Here is a 25,963-nt window from a genome sequence, read left to right as displayed (position 1 = left end):
CAGCCAATCATATATGTAACACCATCTACCTCGACATACATATACTTAAGAAAAATATATAAAAATTCAAAATTTAATTAAATCAATTTTATTCAAATTACTTAAACAAATTTATGTGGGTAAAAAGGTCACATTCACTTCACTGTTACCAAATAAAACTTATTAAAAACATCTCTGGCTCAAAACAAGGTCATCCAAAACTCCAAAGAATGAACTAAAGTCTCAGTATGTGAAACAAAATGATAAAAAATTACATGTCTAGAACTTCATGCAATTAATAAAGAACCCCATGTCTCAATGTCACATCCTATCAGAGCATTGTATTCCAGCGTCCTCTAGCATGAGATTCTCTATAGCCATCCACCTAACAATTTGCTCCCACGAACACAAAATTTGAGATCATCAGAGGATCCAAACACAAATAGCACACAGGGAGTAAGTTATCACATTCCTAACTAATAAAGAGAAACAGGACAACATAGATATACATATGATATAAATGAAATACAACTTACTTTAGCACAGCTCATCTCATTCCACTACTTATCGTGTAACATCACATCTCAATACTATACGTCTCACACATTTTCACATCATTCACGTACTAAAGGATCAAAACACAATATCACTCAACTAATCAATATTGATTAATACACAAGTGTTATGCACCAAATATACTAAGACTCAATCCTATATGCAATGTGGCACCATGTTAGTGAAAAATCTCGTCGGGCGACCAGGAGTGCATGACAAGACAGACCACACACTGGTAAGTCAAGTCACTCTCACTAGGTAAAATCATAGAGAGACCAGTCACGATCACTCTATCTTGTGAGAACGCTCTAACCATATGGGATTAGCATAGGCTTCAAGGAACATTCAAACTGAATGTATTTACCCCCAAGGCGTACATTGTGAAGAGTCCGTCGGGGCCTCTTCCTCCTGATTTAGGTCCAACCCAGAAAAAATTTTAGCACGCAGACTCTATCTATGAACGGTACAGAACACACGACTCCTCAATTGTTCTCAAAATAATTTTAACTTGTCGCGCCTCAAAGTGATTAAACTGGTTGAGTTTCCACAGTGGATCTCATCACAATACTCATCATCCTTAAAGGGTCTTACAGTCGTGTGATTGTACAGTTCATAACTCACAACTCAATGCACACAACATCTCAATACACATGTGTGATATCACAATTTAACACATACTCAACTTGTTATTTATACATAGTTCATCACACTTCCATAATCCCAAGACAACACGTTATCACGCCTCATGAATTATATACATGTCACACAATAATAATATTAATATATTATGTTCATATGATTAAACCCCTCAAACAATTTCACATAATCATATCAAAATCAAAGGAATCAAAATCATAGGTCAAAAACATGAAAACACCAAGAGCACTCAATTTTATCAACCAAATTGCATATGGGCATCAATTGGCCCGTCAAACACAACAATCTCATAATTGTAATCATAAAGGAAGAATCACAATATAGTGAACATCCCAAAATAAATTCTAATTTGATCTTCTAAGGATCTCTACACATGTTCATTCAAACTCCAATTGCAATAAACACATCCCTTACCTCTAAGCAGACTCACGTGTGTAGTTCGGTAGTGACAGAGGCATCTCTACCAGTTCCCTAAGATTCCTAAAGCTTTTCCTCTGGTTGCTCTGCTAGGGTTTCCAAGCGTTAGAGAGAAAGAGAAGGGATTGGAACCTCTATTTCACTGTCTCCGTGCGAGGGACATTTCTCTCACCACAGATATTACTTCATAAATTCTAACGGTGAGAATGTGTGCAAATGAGTTCTGAAAGGTGGTATCAAAATTTCATGATGATCCAACGGTTAACGTGTTCAAGATCATGATTTTACTAGGACAAGTTTGAGTGTATGCTGAAAAAAGAGAGGGTTTTAGGAGAGGAGGAAAGGAAAACGAATTCGAGAGAAGAAAGAGCATAGAGACGTATCGTAAATATAAAAACTGGCCTAATATGTCTCTATTTATAGTTAGGGTATTCTCAGCGTATTATTTACTCTGTTTTTCTTTATTTTATTATTTTATAAAAAGGAATTCTATTTTACTTTCTATCAAATGAATAAATAAAACATCATTTTTATTTTCTAAGAACATATATTTATTTTATTTACCTTCAAATCATTATTTTAATTAATAAAAATATTTCTCCTTATTTATTTAATTACAAAAATCTTATTATTTTCCTAAAACTCTATTTATTTTTAAATAAAATCCTTTTTAACTTATTTTACGAAAAATGGGATGTTACAATATGCTTCTTCTCTGACCTCTTTAATGTGGCCCATCTTGTCTTCACAAGCCTCCTCTTATGTTGCCTTTACTGCACCCATCATTAAATCTTTAAGAAGTGTGCCTCCTCCAAATTTTTTCTTGAAATTTGTTACAAAAGTCTCAAGCAAAATTGGTTCTCCTCACCAACTCCCATTGCTTGTAGAGTTTGTACCAATCCCTAAAATATAGACAAATAACAAAATACTTGTAAATATCCATTTCCCAGAACAATATAATCTAATGGAAGGGTGTTTAGTATGAACAAAACAATTTACTAACCTTTTGTTGATCACGGACGAATATCCATTTATTGGCTTCTATGTCTCCAATATCATTTGTAAGTAACTCCAATAACCATTTCCATGTGTCCTTTGTTTCATTCTCCACCACAGCAAATGCTATAGGGAGATATTGATCATTAGGATCCCTACCAATAGCAATCAATAATTACCCATCAAACTTATTCTTCAAGTGACACCCATCAAGTCCTATTATGGGTATCCAAGCATGTTTAAAGGCTAATTTACTGGCTTCTAGACACATATAAAAGCTCCCAAACCTAGGAAGCAACAACCCTGACGGTCTTTCTAAAATAAGTTTATAGTTGTTCCTTACATATACATGTTTCAGCTCTTCACCATAAGCCTCTAGATAACGGTATCGTCTAACAGCATCCCCATCCACTATTGCTTTAGTAATCATCCTGACTTTCCAAGCAACAGTCAAAGTTATACCATTACCATATTTCAACCTCACAACATCCATTATCTGTGTCAATTTGACATCATCACTGGACCTTAAATTTTTTGTAGCAATTTTCAACACCCATTTAGAGTTAGCCTTCTTGTTACTAATAACTGTTCCACAGTGATGTTATGGTCTGCATGTCTTAATCATGTATGTGTGACTCCTCCCTACCTTGTTGCAAAAAATCTCACATCCACATTTCTCTTTGCACTTGGCCGTTGCCCTGACTTTTTCATTTGGTTGAAACACAACCTCTCTCCCATTCATTATAGAATGGTCAAAAATTGCTTCTTTGAACTCCTGTAGGCTACAAAAATCCATGCCAATCTTGAACTCAAAATCTCTACTTAATTCCTATATCCTGTATCTGACAAACTTATGTTTGTCTTCTTCATCAGATTCTGAACCAGCACTATAAATCTCTTCAGCTTCATATCCATCACTCAATTCACTATTTCCTTCTTCAACATTCTAATGACCACTACTAGATCCAACATGAGAAGCTTTTCTGTATTTTTTTTAAATGAGGTTAACTAGGTGTTCATCCTTACTATCAAAACCATCATTAACCCCAGTTGCTCTCTCCTCTTCACTATCTTCAAAACAACACCTTCATTATCATTCTCTGACACACTTTTAGAACCACCTTTATTAGACTCAGTATCACTAGAATCAAACTCATTAACAACAGCTTCAACCCCAACAACTTCATTCCCAACACCTTCATCCCCATCATCAAGTGCTACAACATCACCCTTACTAACAACAACCCTCCCATCATTGATTTTCTCAACATAAAATAACACTTCAGTGTTGTTACTCAATGCAAAATTTGCCAACTCAATAGCATCACTATCAAGGGCCAACTCTTTTAGATCAACATCATGAACCCCTGTCCACCACAGGTTAAAGTCACTTGTGCAGTTCACATCATCCTTCAGAATGCCAACCAATTCGAAGAAGGACCACTTGTCCTCATCTATGTCAAGCAACAACGTTTTGTCTCCACCAGCATACTTCAAAATGGGGTTACGAATGAAATTACCCCCATAATTAACCTTCATAGAAAAATGCATCTTTGCCAAAGCATAGAAAAAAATTAACCCCAAAAAAACATTATTCTAATCAATAAAAAACATGAAAAAGGCATCTTGTGCACCCCACCACATACTGACAAAAAAAAACAAAAAAGACATAATAAACAATACAAATGCAATAAACAAAACTTAATGATGTACCTTTCTTGACCATGATCTTCACTTTTGGAACCACAAGCTGTAACACCATAATCTTCCTCCAATAGCACCAAACCTTAACTCCGAAAACGCGTGGACCACAACGAAAAAGATGAAGACCAAATGTCTCACCCACGCGTCGTCTAAACAAACCCTCGACGATAACAACAACAGACCAAATCATTAACCCTAATCACCTTTTGTGGAGAACTTTGACGGAAACCTAGCGAGCAACAGAGAAATGTGTTTGTGTTCTAAAGCAATGTCTGTACACCCTTTTCTATATGACACAAACGTTGTCATTTTTTTAACCTACAGTGCCTACTTTAAAACAACATTGTTTTCTTTGTTTTTCTTTTTTTTAAAAATTCCAATGTGTATAAACAGTGATATCAAAGGTTACACGTGACACAACACATCACACTCTTATGTGTCCAGTTAATGGCCACGTAAGCAATTAACGATTACGGACTAACGATAGAGACCTAAGACAAATTTTTTGAAATATTAGAGATCTAATCCCAAAGAAAAATTTATTAGAGACCAAACACAAAAAACGTATATTTATCAGGGACCAATAACATATTTAAGTAAAAAAAATGTTGTTTGAATTTATTCTGCAATACCATTCTTGGGACTTCCTAAAATTAGCTTTTCAAATATCAGTAATAATCTTGGATCCATACCGCATCCTTGGGTTTTAAGTCTCTTGTCTTTTTGAGTTAAAATAAACACATAAATAACTTTTTTTTACTCATTATCCCATTCATAATCACTCGATAATATTTTCTGGATAGCTAAGGCCTAAGGCTACTGATATAGTTAACAATGCTATTTTTATAGCTTGAGTTCTTACAGCACTCAGAAATCCCACTTGTCCCAAACAACTCTGAAATATCAATAGACCAGTCATCACAGCCATTATTGATGGATCTTTTAAAAGTCATTGAAACTTTTTTAGGTAGATCTCGTACTTGGTCAAAATAGGAGTGGTAATTACATGGACAGATTTGGTTAACATTACTGAAGAGTCGAAACAAATACTTTTATCAGCATTGATCTGCGACGCTTGGACAAGATGAGTGGGGGAAGACCAATCAACCAGGTGCGGAAATGGGTTCATAGGCTTTGGAACTTCAATAAAACCTCCCAACATTTTCACCACAACACTCATTATAGGTCTTGATTCTAGCCTATACTGAACACATGACAGAGCTACCCTAACAAATCTTTCTGCAATCTCGCAATTTTGATCCTCTATCCCACAGGCTGTTATCAAATCCCTCACTTGTTCAGCATCAAATCTTTTCCAAACCCACATTGGAAACCATACCTGACTTTCTGGAAGGTTAATGTTATGGTTTCTTCTCCTGCCAATGATTTCAAATAACAGCATGCCAAAGCTGTAAACATCATACTTGTGAGTTACAGGAAAATTAGGCATCCAAAGTTCAGGTGCAGCAAAACCAGGAGTCCCCTGTTATGAATGCAAGAACAAGGGGGAAAGAACAACCTAGCTTCAAGGGCTAGGAACCTCCATAAGAGAGAAAGATAAGGAAGAAACTCGTATTATTTTTCTGCTGTCCAATACATTCATGTTTACTCCTATATATATGCATCAATGATGCTGTGATTTGAAAAGAAGATAACAGGATTCTAGCGAATTCCAGCGAATTCTAGCAATAACAGAATTTAGACAGCAATAACAGAAATTTAGACAAGTATCAGACAGTAATATTCCTTGTCCTGCCACCTCAGCATTCCCTTAACATAATGGATTACACAAAATCCCTTAGGTGCTGAGGTTTGGTGATCTTTCTAGTGGGCCTCTGATGTATGCTAGTGATTGTTCCTATCGTGCCTGGTTGTATTGTATCTGATGGTGGTTGCCGTGTTACTCCCTCCATAACATCCCCCTACCCGGGTCAGGGTTATATGAGCATTGTCCCTATTGCAAAGCTTGGCCAAACCAAAATCAGCAACTTTAGGACAGAAGTTCCAGTCCAAGAGAATATTTCCTGGTTTGATGTCATAATAGATTATTCTTTGTTGGCACTCTTCATGTAAATAAGCGATGCCTCTTGGTGTGCCAACTGCAATCTCATGACGCTTTTCAAATGATAAGAACATGCTTTTACAAAACAAGTACTTCTCAAGTGTGTCATTCGCCATGTACTCATAAACCAGTCCTCTGAAGTGACTTTCAAAGCAAAATCCATGTAGACGAACTAGATTGAAATGATGAACTTTACCAATAGTAGCTACTTCTGCCATAAACTGCTCAATAATTCTCTTCTCAGAACTCCCACGTAGAACCTTCACAGCTATGCTGGTTCCATCACTAAAACTTCCTTTATAAACTGCTCCGGAACCTCCTGACCCCAACAAAGAGTAATTATCAGTTGCAATCCTTAACTGCTCAACAGTGAACCCGATTGGCTTCTCCCTTTCCATCTCATTCAGAAATCTATCCATACTAGTTAATGTCACAAATTGTTTATCTGGTCTAAATAATGGTCTACGACCACCATCAACCTGATTTACGCTTTTGGGTACCGTCCTCCAAAACAAAAGACATTAGTTCACAAGAAGGACAACTGCTTTAAGATCATCAAAGCACAGTAAGAAGAGAATCATTCAAATAAAACAACACTGAACAGAAGATGAAAATAAAACAACTATGACAGAGTTTAAATCCCACCTATGAGGATGACAATTACAATTCCTGCAACTGCTTTTAACAAAGACATGGAAGCCACAATTATGGTGGTAGTGGACATTGGACTATTCAAAACCCTACAGTAGATAGTGAGAAAAAAAGTGCAGTTTACAGTTTATTTGTTTTGGGAAGCTGAGTAACGTTAATCTTAGTAACTTCACCACTCAAACTCAATGCCTTTTTTACTAAGGCAGGAGCATCATTTATGCCATCTCCAATCATGGCTATTAGCCCATCTTTCTTGAAATTCTCAATGATCACTGCCTTTTCTGAAGGTGAAGCTCTGCATGAACAATGTCTAGAGCATGGTTCAACTGCAGAGAATAAGTCAATAATTATTCCATATTTTGATATTGTTTATAATAAGCAGCATTGTTTACCAAAAGTGAAGAGGGGTGATCTTTTCAGTCAAGAAAAAGACAATTGATATTGACACATTGTTAATAACAAAGTCTATCAAATCAACATATTTGTCATATGATTGTTGGTTAAATAGAGTATAGGTTACAATGAGCATACCTGGCTCTGAACATACATAGCATCCTGAGACCTATCTCCTGTTAGCATGACTGACCTCACGCCTAACAACTTTGGCTCTTCTATTGCCTCCAAAGCACCTGCTCTGCAAGTATCAACTAAACTGAAGACTCCAGCCAGAGTTGGTCCACAGTATTGTTTTGGGTAGAAATTTCATGGCTTTGAAATTGCATGTGACAATCAACTAAAAATATGATAATATTTATTTCAGTGTATAAACTATCACAAGTGAAGTGATAAGAATATAATTACGAGCAATGAAGCACAAATAGTATTGAAATAAACTAAATTGTTGCACAAACATGACTTCGAATGTACTATTGAGTTACTAATTGAAGTGATAAAATACTGAAAACAGGCTATGAACTAAAGGCTAATGGGTACTGTCTAAGTGCCAGATAATAAAAAACTACAAGAAAATCTTGGAAATATATGGAAAAATATTCAAGTTCTTGTTTTTGGTGAAGGTTGACAACATAACAAAGAAACATTAGTAAAAAAGGAAAGCCATACACACATTCAGATATTCAAGATTAGAAAGCCTACAGGAATTCATTTTGAAACTAAGGTTGCGGTTTTATAATCATCTCTTTTAGAGCCATCTCTAGTACCAATTCTTCTATTTCCTATACAGATATCCTTCCCATCAATTGTACCCAAAACTCCTTCCCCAGGAAGATTTTCAAAATTCTCCACATTTTTAGGGATTGGCTTGATAGAATTCGACATTCCATATTCCACTAGTGCAGCTGCCATAGGATGACTTGATTTACTCTGAATACTTGAAACCCTACAAAGTTTCCATTAACCAAAGAAAAGTAGTTTTAAAACAATTATAAACTCTCCAAAGTCCAAACAGAGTGTATTTAATTATGTTTAATTAATATAATTTACCAGTACAATAAAGTTTTAATGCTAATGTCATCTACAACTGAAAAATCTGTCACAGTGAACTCTCCTCGTGTTATTGTACCTGTTTTATCAAAAGCCACAGTCTTAATTCCAGAAAGTGTTTCTATATAATCTCCACCTTTTAGTAGTAATCCACTTATTGCAGCTTTTGTGAGAGCACAAAAGATTGCAATAGGCGTGGAGAGGATGAGAGCACAAGGGCATGCAATTAATAAAACCACAATTACCAGATGAAACCAAGGCTTAATATCATGAACTTTTAATGCAGCCGGTACCACAGCAATGCCAGCTGAAATCAAGCCAACAGCTACATATAACATAAATCAATACAAATGTCAGTATTTACTGTGATAATGTAGGTCTACCGCATATTTGTCAATCACAATATTAAACTTTCAAAGTGAAAGTAACATTAGTAAATGTTTTTATTCCTTTACTTCCAGAAAAAGAAAATAGTTGGTGTAGTTTGTACTTGATACTTACCTGCAGGAATATAGTACTTTGTGCAAAATTATCAATGAATCTTTGTGTTTGAGATTTTCTGCTAGAAGCCTCTTCAACATGTTTTGACATTCTAGCCACCATGTGTCTTTTGCCTACACAGTAGTTTTTACACTTATGTATCCTGGGATGATATAAACCAGAATTATTTTAGAAGAATTGTTTTGGTAAAAAAATTGTTGAGAGATAAAGAATAGCTAGATACTTAATCATTCACATTAATAGTTCCAGCCCATAATACTGAATCTAACTCTTTGATCACAGGTAATGATTCTCCTGTTAACATCTTTTCATCAACTTCACACTTTCCTTCCACCACGATTCCATCAAGAGGAATAGCGTCACCAGCCTTGACCGCGAGTATGGTGTTGATCTTAACATCATTGACATCAACACGTTCCCCAGTTTCAGCAATAACGGCTTTTTGAGGAGTCATGCTAGTTAGAGAGGACATTGCAACTAATGCCTCAACTACAGACTTAAAATGTCAAATATTAACATAAAATAGGTCCTATTTATATATTAACTATCTGTAGAAGGAAGATAGAGGACACACTTCAATATTTTAAGCAACAGTAGCACACACTTCAATATTTTTTTAAAGTTTTTTACAAAAGTATTTTAAAATATATAACATGTAAAATATAATTTACATTTTAGAGTTAATTATAATTATAATTATTCTTTAGGTGTTACTCAAAACATTAAGAAGGAATATTTTTCTAATTCTACTTTTTTTCAAAAGTCTAAATAAATATAATAATTTTTTTAAAAAAAATAAGTTTAAAATAAAATATTGTTTCATGAAAAACTGAAACAAACGAATTCGATCTTAATCTGACTTAAAGTAGAAGAGAATGTACTTATGTTTTATAAGAAAAATAATATGAAATAATTTATATTTATAAGCTATTGAAAAATATTGAAGCTATTAATTAATTGATATTTTTTTGTAAGGATTAGTTGCAGAGATAAATATACCGAAGCAATATAATTTTAGAACAAAATCTTTGTTCCTGAGTGTGATATAATTTATATACCTTGTATGCATTCTGTCATTGGACCAGTTTAATTTATTGCATAATATTTATTATCTTTTGTGGGTTTCACTGGGATGTGTTGTTGTACTAAGCCATACTAAATATTAATTTCATAATTTTAATATCCAACAGTCTAGCTTAGTTATTGAGCTGAATGTATATATTGTAAAACTCCTTACATAGGTATTTAATTTTTATGGATTAAAAAATCACATGTTAACATCGAACAACATTGAAAACAATATGTAGAAATAAAATAAACAAAAAAATTAAAATAAAATAGGTTTGACTTTTGTTACTGTTGTAGAAAAGGTCAACCTCTTCCTCCCACTCCCAAAATAAACTTGTTTTTTTATTAAAAAATAGTAAAACATAAATACGTTAGGAATTGCTGGTGTGGCTGGGCCAGTCAGCTAATGGATTGCTCCACATACACTATATATCAAAACTTGCAGGTTGAGTTGTATATTATGGAATTGGCCTCTTCTTCACCATCTTAATTTATTGAATGGAACTCACCAGAGGATAAATGTTGGATGTAGAGAAATTATATTTTTATATCATGTTTGTATAATTATAGGATAAAATAGATTTGACAAAAAGAAATTACAAGAAAGAATTTAAAGATATATTGCATAAATAATAGTATAACTTTTGAATACGTATTCAATATTGTTATCTTTTGGTTTAATCACTTAATTATTGTAATCATACTTTAATTTTATCTGGCACTCAATACCAATTCGTCCAAGTATTCAGTGCCCTTATCCACGCAAACTAAAATATATCAACGAACCCAATTATCTCTGCTTTATTTCACGTACGTTACTATGCTGATTTTTCAGTGAATTATCACTGCATGAAAACGACCTTGCTATGTCATGTTCGTCTGCATCTGAACTTTCTTTAATTTCTTTGTATAATTGTATTAACATTATATAAAGTAGTAAAGTACTAACGAGGCAAAACGTGTAGGGTCAAAATTAAGCCATGTAATTTGCCGAAGTAACTGAGTTCAACTTTACTAAATATTTTAGATCCACAAAATTACAAAAGGAAACACTAAGTTATATAGTTTGATTAAACAGAACAGCCACAAGAGGCTTATCTGCACCTTTAATATTTATGTAACAATATGCATATGTACATGTAGTTGAAAGTTGTACCTAACTCCTTAACCCTAAGTACTTCCCACAGAGTCAGGTAGTGACATTGAAAAGGAACTGTCATATTCATATTCTAGATCCTCAAAACCCCATAATTCCTCCTCTTGCTCTTCTTCCTCTGGCATTTCCCACTTCCCTTTATCCATCTCCCACTCCTCCATTACCTCCAATACCTGTCACAAAAAAGAAATTAATTAGATCATCAAAATATGAAGATTATCTAGGAGAAACTGTATGCATATATACTATACATACAATGTGGCACAAGGTATATAATGAGTTCTATGTTGAATAAAGGTATAAATCACAATCAGGACAGGTTTTAAATCCACAACTGCAATTGCGATGTCATTATAACCACAGTTGCGACCGCATTAGCCACGTTTATTTGTAATTTTCTACAATCTTAGGGATAGTCACAAAATAGGTACCTAAGACATTTTACATAACAAGAAACCACATGTTGGCCTTTTCTAACTTTCAAGTCAAGATCACAAATAAGTAATGACCTATTAATGTTGGTTTCTTAGAATTTCCATAACTGTAACCACATTGTATAATTTATTTTTTATTTGATACCTTGGTCAAATTTAAGATTGTCATATTATCTCTACTGTCTGATTAGCATAATGGTTAATGTTTGATAGGACAGAAGAACATCAACTGAGTAGTCAATTTGCATGGATCAAGAAAAGCAGAAATAACAATAGGCTGCCAGTAGCAATTGAAAAATTGGAATGAATCCAAGTTCTTACATCACATATCTGACTTAGAGAATGGTCATCCAAAGAAGCATTTTTTTACAAAGATTCCTTACTGCCAAAAAAATCTCATTTAGAATTTGCAATGCTTTCCATCCAAAAATAATTCACAGTTGTAGTCACAAAATTATTTCCCCGAAATTAATGTATATGTAAGATAGTAAGCTGCTATATAGCAGCTATATCTGTTGTTTTTTGCTTCTAAGTATTAAAACTTCAAAGTTTTGCAGAGTGGGGCTTTACTCTTTAGGGGTCTAGCATAGATAAATTTCGCTGTACAAACGGGATTAAAAAAAGGACGGGGGACCAGCATAGCAGGTGCCGTGGTGGTTACACCCGTTATTATACTAATCGGATGACCAAAACAAAGTGATTAGTTTCAACAGAACACAAAAGTAATAAACAACAATTACCACTTGGTCATATATTATTCTCTCGTACATAAGAGTGACTAATAAAAGAAATCAATATTAAAATGTAATCTGCCTTAGCCACTAGCAATTGTCACATTAGTAATGTTGAACCTGAGAATCAGGGCTAAACCTCTCTATTTTCTTGGGCTATTCCCTATGCTTAAAGACAAATAATCCAATTCTAACCAAATAAATAAATTATAATACACAAACAATGTAAACGTCTTTTATATATTTAATCATAAATTATCGTATAGTTAAAAAATCATTAAAATGTGTTTGCAGTCCTGTGAAAAACAAATTATCTTGTTTTGATCTTTCATTTAAGAAAATGAGTCATGTGATCTTTATATCCATAAATGAGGAACTAAAAAGACATAGGACATTTTATTTTATTTTTGTGAAAGTCTAAGATCACAACTAATAATACATTTCCGTAAATGAGGAATAAAGAAGAGGATTTAGCCCATTAAAAATTATTTGCTTTTTTTTTAATAATTATTTTAAAAATCATTCTAATTAATTGACACTATAAGAATCTTATATCACAATATATCAAAACTAAACTCATACAAATATACAGAGGTAGGAAAGTAACACCAAAGTTGAACAACAAATGTATTTGAGCTACCTCACTCATGGTAGGTCTGCAAGTTGCAGATGCCCGAATGCACAGGGAGGCAGCAAAGGCTACTCTATTAAACTGTGTCACATCATAAGCCCCTCCAAGCCTTGGATCTACCAGCTTTTCTATCTCCCCTTTGTTTAGTATTGGTTTAGCCTGTGAAGTCATAAATAACACATATAATTTGCCCCAAAAACCATAAAATAAACTAATCAATGTAACCCTAAAGTCACCATTAGTCTAGCCTAATTCTAGATTCTAGACCAAACCTAATATAGGATTTCCCACGAAACAAGGCAATTAGAATTAAGCAGTTAAAATAACAAAAGTTTCAACGTCAATGGTGCCCCTACCCAGTTGTGCAAGCTTTGGTGAGACCCATCCACTGGTTTCCTCCCAGAGATGACTTCAAGCAAGAATACGCCAAAGGCAAATACATCAGTCTTCTCATCCACAACTCCATGCAAGTAGTACTCAGGTGCTAAATGCCTTCAAAAAAACATGAAAAAAGTTCAATGGACATCCGAGACCCCTTGAAACACCAAAGAGAGTAAAATATATAAGTATGGTAGGGTATATCATGTGATAAGAAGAGAGAGACAAAGATAAATGAGAGATGATAGTGGAGTGTTTAAAATAATGAAATATTTGTGTATCAGGACCCAAAAAATATAACACTTTTCCATTTAAAAACGAAGTTTATACTCCAATATACTACTACTAATGTGTTTGGAAACTCGTTGAGAATGAGCTAGTAATGATATCATGGTAAATTAGAAACCACAGAAGGAAACTGGAAAAAGAGGGTACCCAAATGTCCCTTCTATTGGAGCTATTGAATGGTGAGTCCACTGAGATGGAAGCCACCTTGCTAGTCCAAAATCAGATATCTGCCACAATAAAATAAAATAAACCCATCAAAATCCCTTTTGTTGATAAACAGATTCAACTAAAACACAAAAGTAGAGTACAAATTTTAAGAACCTTCGGTTCAAAATCTGCTGTCAACAAAATGTTTGAGGCCTTGATGTCCCTATGAATGATCCTCCTCTTGCAGCCTTTGTGCAAGTAGTGAAGGCCACGTGCAGTCCCAAGAGCTATCTTATACCTTGTTTTCCAATCCAAATGAGGCAAGTGCTCATCTACAAGGAACATTCACACACAAATTACTAAGACCCTTTTATTTTCTTCTTCTCTTTTCTGCAAACCAATACCATGTAGTAACAAATTTTGCAGCCCAAATACAATTTTAGAAAAGACTTCTTTTTTTATTTTTGATGGGTTTTATTTATGTACCATGAATAAGAGAAGCAACAGAACCAACGTTGGATAGCTCAAAAACGAGGTAAAGTCCATTATCAATGCAACACCCCAGAAGAGGCAACACGTTGGAATGACGCACGTGACCAATTGTGCCAATCTCTAACAGAAACTCCTTCTCCTTTCTCTCATCCCTTGAAGTTCTTGTGAGCCTCTTCACCGCAACTTCCTCACCACCATTCAATATTCCCTTATAAACCTCCGCATACCCTCCTTTACCAATCACATTCTCTACACAAAATTAAAAAAGTCAAAAACAAAGAAACTTAGTACTATATCAAACAAAATAATACAGGAGTTATAAGATTGATTTGATGGTAAAAGGAGAAAGGAGGGAGGGAAGGTCGAGGGTTTGATTCCCCGCTAACAAAAACTTCAATTAACAACTAATATTTGTCAATACAAAATATCCAACAAAATAAACCAAAAGAAAGACTGAAAACTGTTCTAATTAGCTGCAATGACAAGGTTTTTGGAGTTTCTGAGACCGTAACATGGTCTTAAATGTTCACAATTCCCCGCAATATTTAACGGCAATTTAAAACCTTCAGTGATGAGACTAACTGTAAGTACCTGAGCTAAAGCCATTGGTGGCATCAAACAACTCTTCATAAGAGAAGCATTTCCAAGAGGGTCTTGGAGGGTGCTCTTCACAAGGAAAAACCACCAACCCCACGTCGTTTTCTTCCCCAAACCCGTGTCTCCCAAACGAAAAGAGCCTCTTCAAGCTGTTGCTCCTAATATACTTCATTGCAATAAATACCAAAAACAGGGGACTCTGTTTTAATGCAGAGCAGAAACAGAGAAAAGAACTTTTTTTCCTATATTTTTTTTGCTGACTTGAAAGAAAACAAGAGAGTGATGTGTGTTGTTATGTTCTCTCTCACAGTGTGTTTGGCTTGTACACGCAGAGACATGCAAAAGGACACAGAGACACGCAAGGTTTGAAGAGGGAAGAGAGAATCAAAGGGGATGTTTGTTTGTGAGATTGGGAGAGAGAATGAAAATGAAAATATTCGTATAAGATAAAATAATAACTGCATTGCATGTGTTATGTGTACTTTGGGGTCTGTTAGCTACGATTGAATGCTCTGTCTCGTATAAACAAGGAATGACCGTGCCTTTTTTGAAGACATATATGGAAACAGAAGCTAACAGATCTGACACATTAAAGAACAAGACAAAATATTTCTATCCCCCAACAAAAACAATTGCTATTGAGTATTCTTAAAAACTCAGAAATAAAAGAATTGAGATAAATGTGTTTTTAGTTCATATATTTTTAGTGAAATATGATTCATGAATTTAGACTTCAAACACTAAAAAATGTGTGGATTCATGAAAATAATAGCACCTAAAATAAGGATCAGATTCACATATTTTCTTTAAGTTAGTGATTAAACTCATGAATATGAAAATATAGGAACTTTGATCAGGTTTAAGTAAAAGTATAGCGATGTTTTTTATATAACAAAAATATAGAAAACACTGCTATATATTAATGTACTTTTATCATGAATTTTAATATATTTTATCTGCAACTTTTAATATACGAGGGGTCTAAACATGTTACATCTGTTGAATTGTGTCGCGCCTCTTAATTAAGTTTCTATGTTAAAATGATAGCTTCTGGATTTCGAGGTCCAGACCCTCCTCAGAGAAGAAGAAGCTTAAAGAAGAGGGAATTTAGATAAAATGTATATTCCTTGCCTTAAGCTCGTTATTTACATGCTCTTATATAGATGGTTTGATAACAGAAATATGCTGAGTTGTCTAGCTATGGAATCATTCTAGAATATGCATATAACAGAATTGGTTATGAATATCTTCTGGAAGAGTATATATTCTTAATATTCCTATTTACGCTTAAGGCTAAGTATACTGCTGTGTCTCTTCTTCTAAACGAAATCCTTTAAGTAATTGGGCTTGAGGATCCTCCTCTTGGGCCTTTCTTCTCCTTGCACCTCTCTTTTCCCTTCTTCCGCCATCTTCGGATCTTCTTTCTCAGCACCTTCTTCTACTCCCTCTGTGATTCCTGTGCCCGTATCATCCCTCGGTCCTTGCAGGAGCACCTTGTCCTCAAGGTGATAGTCCTGGCAAAGCTGTTGCCAGTCTTCCCATGAAGTCTCCTCTGGTGACAGGCCCTGCCACTGGACCAAAACCTGCCATGGGCTGTGAGGATCAGAGGTCGCACGACGATAGCCCAGGATAGCTAATGGGGAAATAAGAGGTTGGTTGTCATGGATGGATGGTGGCAGGGAAGGGGGTGACGATAATTCGGGTTCCCCGCGAAATGCCTTCAGCTTCGAGCAATGAAACACAGGGTGTAAACGTGTCCCTTCTGGAAGTTCCAATCGATAAGCAACAGGGTCGAGCTTGGCAGAGACTTTAAAAGGACCATAATAACGGCGAGCCAGCTTCTCTCCGGCACGGTGCTGCTCCTTGGCTGAATATTGGCGGTAAGGTCGAAGACGGACCAAAACCCAATCTCCAACAGCAAATTGGACATCTCTACGGTGTTGATCAGCAGTTTGTTTCATCCTGTTCTGGGCTTTGAGGAGCTTGTTGCGAATCAGTTGGAAAGTGGTTTCTCGATCAGTTAAAAGCTCCTCCACTGCATCGACTCTGGAGGTCCCTGCAATATAATCAGGGAAATTAAAGGGCTTCCGGCCGAATGTGATTTCGTACGGTGTGGTGCCGGTGTGCGCCATCCATGAGGTATTGTGAGACCATTCGACCCATGGAAGTAATCTGCCCCAGCTCGCCGGTTTCCGATGTACAAAAGCACGCAAGTACTGCTCAACGACCCGGTTGAAGACCTCGGTCTGTCCGTCGCTCTGTGGATGATAGGCCAAACTCATCCGGAGTTGAGTGCCGCTTGATTTGAATAACTCCTGCCACAGATGGCTAACAAAAAGTGGGTCCCGATCGGAGACGATGCTCCGGGGAAGGCCATGGATTTTAACCACCAAATCCAAGAAGAGTCGCGCCACCGCGAGAGCTGAGTGGCTCTGAGGTAGCATTCCCAAGTGAAGGCCCTTGGAAAAACGATCGACTACCACAAGGATCGTCGTGTTGCCCCGATATGGTGGTAGACCGCAAATAAAGTCCATGGATAAGTCGAACCAAGGTTGACTAGGGATAGGAAGGGGGCAAAGAAGACCAGCTGTCTTTTTAGTCTCGTATTTGTGACTTGGCAGTCAACGCAGTTAGCAACGAATCGCGCGACGTCATCCTTAAGACCACTCCAGAAGAAATTGGTGGTGAGGCGGGCCACCGTTTTGGCGACCCCGGCGTGGCCCCCCGTAGGCGTGGCATGATACTCTATCAACAAGGTTTTGATGATGGGTAAATCTGGCGGTAGCCATATGCGTCCTTTATAGAGCAATAACTTGTTGGCTATAGAGAAATCAAGGTGGGTGTCGGGATGGTTCTGAACTTCCTGCAACAGGTTCTGGAAGGAAGAACTAGCATCAAGTTGAGCATGAAGTTCCTCTAAGAAAGTGAGGCATGGAACCAAGAGAATGAGTAAGGCCTGAGGAGTATTTTCCGGCAAGCGGGATAGTGCGTCTGCGGCCTGATTATGGCTACCGGAGCGATACTGAATCTGGTAGTCGTAGCCCATCAATCTAGCGAGATAGGTATGCTATTCGGGTGTTTGCACCACCTGAGTCATCAGTTCTTTCAAGTTGCGGTGGTCCGTTAAAATGGTGAAGGAGTGGCCGAGAAGGTATTGCCGCCACTTCTTCACGGTGGCGGTTATGGCAAATAGCTCTCGAACATAAGTAGAGGCGCGGAGCATTTTCTGGCTAAAAGGCTTACTGAAGTAAGCAATTGGGTGACCCTGCTGTGATAAAACGGCCCCCATCCCAATCGTGGAGGCATCAGTCTCAATGGTAAAGGGTAATTGAAAGTTGGGAAGAGTGAGAACCGGGGCGGAAGTGAGGGCGTGTTTGAGGGTATCAAAAGCGGTCTGAGTGGATGAAGTCCATTGAAGGGGTTCACTAGTGGTGGCCTTCACGAGTGGCGCGGCAATGGTGGCGTATCCTCGAATGAATCGGCGGTAAAAGCCGGCAAGACCCAGGAAACCACGAAGAGCACGAACAGAACGCGGTTGGGGCCACTGAGCAATGGCATCGAGTTTGGAAGTGACTGGTTGGACGCCTTTGTAGGAGACTAAGTGACCTAAGTACTCGACTTCAGGTTGAGCAAAGAGGCATTTGGAAAGCTTAAGCACAAAATGATGCTCATAAAGGATTTGAAATGTGGTCTGTAGGTGACGCAGGTGTTCACTGAGAGAGACGCTGTATATAAGAATATCATCGAAAAATACGATGATAAAGCGCCGGAGGTATGGTCGGAAAAGGGAATTCATCGTTGCCTGGAAAGATGAAGGTGCGTTGCACAAGCCGAAGGGCATCACTTTGAATTCAAAGTGCCCGTGATGTGTTCGAAAGGCTGTTTTGGGGATGTCATCTGGTTGCATACGTATCTGATGATACCCCTGCAACAAATCCAACTTGGAGAAGCAACTAGCGCCGCCGAGCTCGTCCAACAGCTCATCGATCGTCGGAATCGGAAAACGATCTTTGACTGTTAGAGCATTCAGCGCACGGTAATCGACGCAGAACCTCCATGTGTTGTCGGACTTCTTGACCAGTAAGACCGGGGAAGAAAAGGGACTCTTGCTGGGTTGAATGATTCCCCGTTGAAGCATGGTCTCCACCTGAGTTTCGATCTCGCGTTTCTGGTAATAGGGGTATTTATATGGCCTGACATTGACGGGAGCGGCGTGAGGTTTTAAATGAATTTGGTGGTCCGTTTCCCTGGCCGGCGGAAGGGTGTTGGGCTCCTGAAAGAGAATCGAGAATTGTTGAAGAAGATGTTGTACTTGAGGGTCCACCGGCTTGGTCAACGTTGACTCTAAATCATTTGGAAGCACGGTGATATGGAAGCAGAGGCTCTGATTGTGGCTGCGGCAAACGCGTCGGAACTGTGGAGACGATAACAGGCCACGATGGGCCTCAGGATCCCCTTGCAAGTTGACCAACCTGCCATCATGAAAAAATTGCATACGAAGGTGAGTATAATCAGTTAAAACAGGGCCCAAGGATTGCAACCATTGGACGCCAAGGATGACATTAGCGCCGGCAATCGGAAGCACGTAAAAATCCACGGTGAATGAGTGCTGTTGAAGGACAAGAGTGACGGAGTCACAGATCGTGTGACACTGGAGGTGCTGTCCATTTCCGACCATGACTTTCAATGGCGTGGTGGAGCGGGATGGAAGGCCCAATTGGGTCACGAGCTGCTCTTGGAGGAAATTGTGGGTGCTCCCACCGTCAACGAGGACCAGCACAGGGTGGCCGGAGATGTCGCCGATGATACGCATGGTCTCGGGGGCTAAGTGGCCCGCTAATGAATTGAGGCGGATATGGGCTGGGGAGTCGGGTCTGTCAATTGGGCCGGGGTCCGGGTCAATTGGATCTGATGGGTCTATATTAGAACCCAAGTGCTCCACAGGGTCATCTGCGTCTGCAATCAGAAGGTGAACCCTAGCGGTGCACCTATGGCCTTTGTGAAACTTCTCGTCGCAAGAGAAGCAGAGGCCCCGTTCCCGACGTGAAGCCAGTTCCTCCGGGGTCAGGCGGCGAAAGGTGGGTGGTGGTGGAGTGGGACGCGGGGGTAAAGGCAGTAAAGGAGGAAGGGAGGAGGTGCGTGGAGAGGGCACCGTGGAAAGTGGTGGTGGTTGCGGGGGAACCGCAGGTGGTTGGGGACTTTGAGAGCGGTAAGGATGGCGGAAATCGAAGCGGAGGTCGCGCAATTTCTCCTCGTGGAGGCGCGCTAGGCCCGCTGCTTGGGCCACCGTAAGAGGCTGGTTGATCATGACTTCGCGGCGAATTTCTGGCGCAAGACCGGAAACGAAGCAGCTAAGGAGAAATGGGGCTGGGAGGCCGACGACCCTGTTAGCAAGCGCTTCGAATTCAGATAAGTAGTCCGTCACTGTGGTTGTCTGTGTAAGCTTGAATAGAGAGCCGGAAGGATCCTCATAGGTAGATGGGGCAAACCTTGTCTGCAAGGCCTGTAGGAATACAGGCCAAGAGGTGAATTGGCCGTTGCTTGACATCCATTGGAACCAAGCAAGGGCCCTTCCCTCCATATAAAACGCAGCAATGGTGATGCGATCCTGAGGTGGAGTACCGTGGTACTCAAAGAACTGTGTAATTTTAAAAATCTATCCCATAGGATCAGTGCCATCGAATCTGGGGACGTCTAACTTCATTCGTGGTGTATGTGCAGGAACAGGGCTGCGAGGAGGACCAGAGGGTGAAGGGGAAGGTGTTACATGCTGTAGGAGATCTTCAATGCGAGAGGTGAGGCGGTCTAATGCAGCCTCAACCCGATCAGCACCGGAATCAGCCATGGGAGCAGAAGGACAATGAAAGCACCAGTGATAGCTTCTGGATTTCGAGGTCCAGACCCTCCTCAGAGAAGAAGAAGCTTAAAGAAGAGGGAATTTAGGTAAAATGTATATTCCTTGCCTTAAGCTCGTTATTTACATGCTCTTATATAGATGGTTTGATAACAGAAATATGCTGAGTTGTCTAGCTATGGAATCATTCTAGAATATGCATATAACAGAATTGGTTATGAATATCTTCTGGAAGAGTATATATTCTTAATATTCCTATTTACGCTTAAGGCTAAGTATACTGCTGTGTCTCTTCTTCTAAACGAAATCCTTTAAGTAATTGGGCTTGAGGATCCTCCTCTTGGGCCTTTCTTCTCCTTGCACCTCTCTTTTCCCTTCTTCCGCCATCTTCGGATCTTCTTTCTCAGTACCTTCTTCTACTCCCTCTGTGATTCCTGTGCCCGTATCATAAAATTTCTCAGCAGTCGGTTGCACTTGTTCAGGCTTCAGATTCCATTAGGAAATAATGATGAGCCTACTTCATTTATTGCGTAATGATTTAAAGTTAATTTTTTTTTCTCTTAATTCATTTATAAAAAAATTATTAATCAGAAATTTGACCAAATAATAGATAAAGTCTAATAAAAAATTATTTTTATCAGAAATCCAATTAATTTAAAATTAATCAAACAGTGCAAACTAAAATTTTGTCTCATAATTTATGGTTGCAGGGTTACTATAATTTTATTTTGTTTGACAAGGCTTACTATAATGATTTAAGAATATAAACAAATTATCCCTAAAAAAAGAATATAAACAAATTTCTCCAACTTAAGAGGATTTGAATTAGGTAAAAATATTATTAGGGAGCTATGACAAATATAGTAATAAAGTTGTTAACTATGTCGAATTGTCGATTGAACTATGTCAAATAGTAATCTGAGTACCCACTAAAAGGTGAGAAGTTCTTATTCATTAGATCTTCAATTAGTGGTGTAATTTGCTTACCTTTAATACTTGGCTCTTTACATCTTTTCCTTCTTTTTTTTTTTCCCTCTTTTGTGCGTATTAATTCAAATTTTAAAATTTCATACCCATGTTTTCTAGAATGAAAAAGGAACTTTAATTTGGAGGGAAACTTCATTTACGTATCAAATTCTGATCTAGCTACAGATAAAGAAAAAAACGAACAAGCTAGTATATATATTAGTAGGTATAATTAGCTATGCCCAGTTAAGAGTGTGGCTTTGGTGAACTATTTTATATTTATGATGAGAAACAAGCTCAACTGAGAAAAGTTGGTTTTCTATTATCCCTCAATTATTTTCAGACGAAAGAATAACTACAATCTTAAAACATTTTTTTTTTGTGAACAAAAATATATTGCTAAGGCACCCATTTTAGGAAAATTTTCTGAATATACCTTTATATTACACAGAAGTGAAAAGAAAAATTCATATACTTATTATGATAATAGTTTCTTATGAGTACATTTGTTTTACAGATTGAAAGTTAGATTCCCATAATTGTAAATATGGGAATGTAATATCTTCATATTTATTACAAACTTTGAAAAATTATTTTCATATACGGTTGATTTTTAGAAAAGTTGTAACTTTATTTTTTAATATATTTTCTTACACTTTTGTTTCCAAGAGGAGGGAGGAAAAGTGATATTTTCATGGAATAAGCTAGAGAAGTTGTTTTTTAAAATGTCAATAACTTTCGTTTTTGTTTATTTTTTATTTAAATTATTTAAATTTTGAAAGATATTCTCAATAATGTTAAAATGTAAACAAATACATTTGGGAATAGCATTCTTAGTTATAATATTAAATCTGATTTCTAATACATGATACCTTTAAAGAAATACATCCTATGTATAATTTTAACATAGACTAAGTAAATATATGTTTTCTTGTTAAAGTGTATATATATTACAATCCTAATTCACTCAAATTTGATGATGACTATTCTCTCCGTGTCTACTCTAAAAATAGGATAATACTTATAAAAACCCTTATTATAAAGTACTTGCAATGGTGAAAGTATAAAAAGTTTTTAGTGTTTTATTAGGTTACGCTGGAAATATCTACTCTTTTATTATAAATTAATTAAAATACGAGAGTTAGCATTCACTCTTATAGTTCTTTCAATTATACGTGAGATTAACTTCGATTTTTTTTTTTATATATATAACAGTGGATTTTATTTTGTCCCCTCAAAGCAGTGTGTTTTTGTTAACTACTTTTATGAAAGGTTTTTGTACTAAAATAAACTTCAAGTTCATCCACCGTTTCAAACACACGCGATGGATTAGTTTCTTCTGGCTGTACTATTTTATGCTTCTTTTAAACGGTTTTCCCTTTTAATATATATTATAGGTTAAAATATATCTTTCGGTAAATATGATAATATGAAATTATTCAAAATTTATATCTATAAAAATTTTAATATATTTTCCATCTTCAGTAAATTGAAATGTTTCTGTTTTATTGCAAAGTAAGATTTAGATATTCGAATTTATGTGTATTATTTTTTTATATTGGTCATATGTATGTAAAAAATGTCATATTTTATCTGTTATGTATATAATTAATATAAAAAATTATTATCATAGGTTACTCAAATTTATGTTTAGAATAAAAAAATGATATTTTAATTTTATGAAATTAAAAAATATAGTCAAAATTTTACCGGCACAAATTTTAAATATTGTTATTTTTATAAAGACAAAAAAATAATCTTTCACTCCATGGCGTTAGTATAAATAGTTTCTGTTTGGTTTTCACTACAATAAATATGGTACAATTTATTCATTCAACATTATTAGTTTGGTTTTCTGTTTGTCATATGTGTTTAAAGTTCCAACTAGATCAGGACTGAGGCACATGGAACCGTTTTCATGCTCGGCATTCGAGTCTTCCAGCCTCGAAAAGTCAAAGTTTCCTGAAAAGCCAAATCTACACGCTTGTCAACTTTTGAAAGACACCATGATTATCTCTCCAAAAAAAAAATACCATGATTAAATGCCAATTTTTGGAATAGCATCATCATTTTAAGTCCTAGTTTTATAACAAAAGATCAAAGTAACATGTGTTTCATTCTTATAATATAACACAAAATGTTAGTAGTATTTTATTTATGTTTAAATATAATTTTAGTTTTTATGATTTAGCAATTTTTTTATTTTTGTTTCTTAAAAAAATATTTTAGTTATTGTAAAATATTTTATTTTATTTTTCATCCTCAAACATTATAAATAATATTTTAAACAATAAAATAATATTTTAAATAATAAAAATAACGTTATCTAAAATAAGAGTATTTACAGCTTTGTCTATTATCCAATCCAATTTAATTGTATTGAGATTTTTTTTTTAAGTGTTTGGATTGAATCTGATCTAACTTAACTAGAGATTTGATTATAGGTGGGTTAGGTAACAAGCTTTATTTTCTTAACCCGACCCACACACATACTATATTATTAAATTTATTATTATTTATAAATTAATTATTAAATAAAAACATATTATTTTTTAGCTCACATGATTTATTAAATTAAATCACTCATTATTTTTTCTCTTTTAAGTTATTAATTTTATCTTTATCTTGCACTAATACTTTCTACTCTAAAATAAAATATTATATTAACATTAAAATCATTAACTCTATTAGTCAAATATTATCATAATTTTATTTTTTTTTAATATATTTAATCATTATATACTTATAAAATTTTAGATAAAAGTAAATTATTGTTTTAAAAAAAATATTTTTTTACAATATAAAAAATATTTTAAAAATATTCAGACCCAATTAATCCAACCCAACCAAACTCATTTATGATCGGGTTGGATTTAAAAAAAAATTGCACAAATCCAAGCCAACCCATCCCGTGAAATTTTGATTAAATTGAATAATGAATTTAGTCAAAGCTGACCCAACACATGAGCACCCCTAATCTAAAGTGATTTAAGAATGAAAAATAAAATAAATACATTTTGCAAGGACTAAAATGAAAAAAAAATTATAAAAAAAAACAAAAAAAAAAGTTAAATTATAGGGATGAAAAATATATTTAAACATTTAATATAATAAAAAAAACATATTAGGCATTACAATAATATTCGTTAGTGTAATTTTTATTTAATAGAAATTGAAGTTTTAGCATAAATATGGCTCATACTATACTAATTATTATGTTCAATGTAATAAATTATTTGTTATATATTTGGTACAGTACTCTATGATCTATATAATTTATTCACTGCAAGCACTTAGACAGATGTTATCATCTGTTTATCATTAGCACTAAGAAAAGTCTTGTGATGATAAACATTAAACAAAATAGTTTATCTCATCCGCAGGGATAATCTTTCTCCTTATGTGATATCCCACGTTCTTATATAATTATAAAACTACAAAAATTAATAGTTCGAACTTGAACTTCTCAGAGTTAAAATTCTTTATGTATAATAGACGGATGGAGAATCAATGATTACTTTTGATGCTTGATAATGATTTGGTGGTTTTGGTATACAGTGTATCAATAAACACATCTTTTAGTTATATGTAACAAAAAAAAAAAAAAAAACAACAAAGACATCTTTTGTTAATATTTTTATAAAACCACGAAACCAAAATCTTTGGTCACGATGCAGTTCTAAGCATGCCACATAGAGACAAGTGGAAGCACCAAAAGGCATGAACATGCTCAAAGGCTAAAAGTTCTAACATCATTAATCATCATATAATACATTAATCCCATCCTCCTTGCCTTGGAACATTGGTGGGTACGTAAATGATTGGCCTGCTTATAATGATGGCAGAAATGAAGTTATGTCTTTCAAATGTGGTGTAATACTTAATACTTTTTTCATATATCTAAAACCGCATTATTATTGAGGCTTTAGCTTTTTAAAAAAAATAATCCAATTAGACGAAAATAATAACAATCTTGTTACAAAGATTTTGAGAGCTTATGATAAGAAGCTAAGTATCTATCAGTTCGAGGTGCTGATCATAAAATCTATCAGTTCGAGGTAAAGAAAGTTGTTGAATAAGATGAAACTTAATTTTCTAAAGCGGTGAGGAAATCAAAACTTTTTCTTCTAATCAAATCCCACCCTTTTTCTTTTACAATTTTAAATGTCCAAGAGTTTATTCATAAATGTTTAAGATGTTATTCTGATTCTCATAGTTTCAAGCATTTCTATCCTCGTACTTGATAGACACGATAA

General features: G+C 35.7%; 3 protein-coding genes and 1 pseudogene across 3 annotated transcripts; all 4 read right to left on the bottom strand.

The window, feature by feature from the left end:
* Window positions 1–5,257: 5,257 nt before the first annotated feature.
* Window positions 5,258–6,813, bottom strand: LOC114385847 (G-type lectin S-receptor-like serine/threonine-protein kinase SD2-5). Its single transcript, XM_028345906.1, has 2 exons — window positions 6,235–6,813; window positions 5,258–5,791 (listed from the first exon to the last, which is right to left on the bottom strand). Exons 1-2 carry the CDS (start codon window positions 6,787–6,789, stop codon window positions 5,258–5,260), a joined length of 1,089 nt encoding a protein of 362 aa, XP_028201707.1. The 5' UTR covers window positions 6,790–6,813.
* Window positions 6,814–7,141: 328 nt separating this feature from the next.
* On the bottom strand, window positions 7,142–10,042 carry LOC114385846 (annotated as a pseudogene).
* A 963-nt stretch (window positions 10,043–11,005) lies between these two features.
* LOC114388261 (probable receptor-like serine/threonine-protein kinase At5g57670) lies at window positions 11,006–15,396 on the bottom strand. Its single transcript, XM_028348666.1, has 7 exons — window positions 14,882–15,396; window positions 14,285–14,539; window positions 13,973–14,130; window positions 13,799–13,878; window positions 13,342–13,477; window positions 12,995–13,144; window positions 11,006–11,362 (listed from the first exon to the last, which is right to left on the bottom strand). Exons 1-7 carry the CDS (start codon window positions 15,057–15,059, stop codon window positions 11,204–11,206), a joined length of 1,116 nt encoding a protein of 371 aa, XP_028204467.1. The 5' UTR covers window positions 15,060–15,396; the 3' UTR covers window positions 11,006–11,203.
* A 2,558-nt stretch (window positions 15,397–17,954) lies between these two features.
* On the bottom strand, window positions 17,955–20,732 carry LOC114385845. The gene is made up of 2 exons (XM_028345905.1): window positions 20,613–20,732; window positions 17,955–20,525 (listed from the first exon to the last, which is right to left on the bottom strand). Exons 1-2 carry the CDS (start codon window positions 20,730–20,732, stop codon window positions 17,955–17,957), a joined length of 2,691 nt encoding a protein of 896 aa, XP_028201706.1.
* Between the last annotated feature and the right edge of the window lie 5,231 nt (window positions 20,733–25,963).

This window comes from Glycine soja, chromosome 15 (genome assembly GCF_004193775.1).
Source record: "Glycine soja cultivar W05 chromosome 15, ASM419377v2, whole genome shotgun sequence".
Taxonomy (NCBI): Eukaryota; Viridiplantae; Streptophyta; class Magnoliopsida; order Fabales; family Fabaceae; genus Glycine; species Glycine soja.
This window is presented reverse-complemented; position numbering and strand designations above follow the sequence as displayed.

Coding starts and splice junctions, on each gene's coding strand:
- LOC114385847 (XM_028345906.1), bottom strand. CDS start 6,789: ATGGATAGATTTCTGAATGAGATGGAAAGGGAGAAGCCAATCGGGTTC. Junction 5,792..6,234: donor CTCATATAACCCTGACCCGG/GTAGGGGGATGT, acceptor CATTCATAACAG/GGGACTCCTGGTTTTGCTGC.
- LOC114388261 (XM_028348666.1), bottom strand. CDS start 15,059: ATGAAGTATATTAGGAGCAACAGCTTGAAGAGGCTCTTTTCGTTTGGG. Junction 13,478..13,798: donor CCAATAGAAGGGACATTTGG/GTACCCTCTTTT, acceptor GTTTTTTTGAAG/GCATTTAGCACCTGAGTACT. Junction 11,363..12,994: donor GCAGACCTACCATGAGTGAG/GTAGCTCAAATA, acceptor TTTTTGTGACAG/GTATTGGAGGTAATGGAGGA.
- LOC114385845 (XM_028345905.1), bottom strand. CDS start 20,732: ATGGCTGATTCCGGTGCTGATCGGGTTGAGGCTGCATTAGACCGCCTC. Junction 20,526..20,612: donor CTGGTCCTCCTCGCAGCCCT/GTTCCTGCACAT, acceptor AAAATTACACAG/TTCTTTGAGTACCACGGTAC.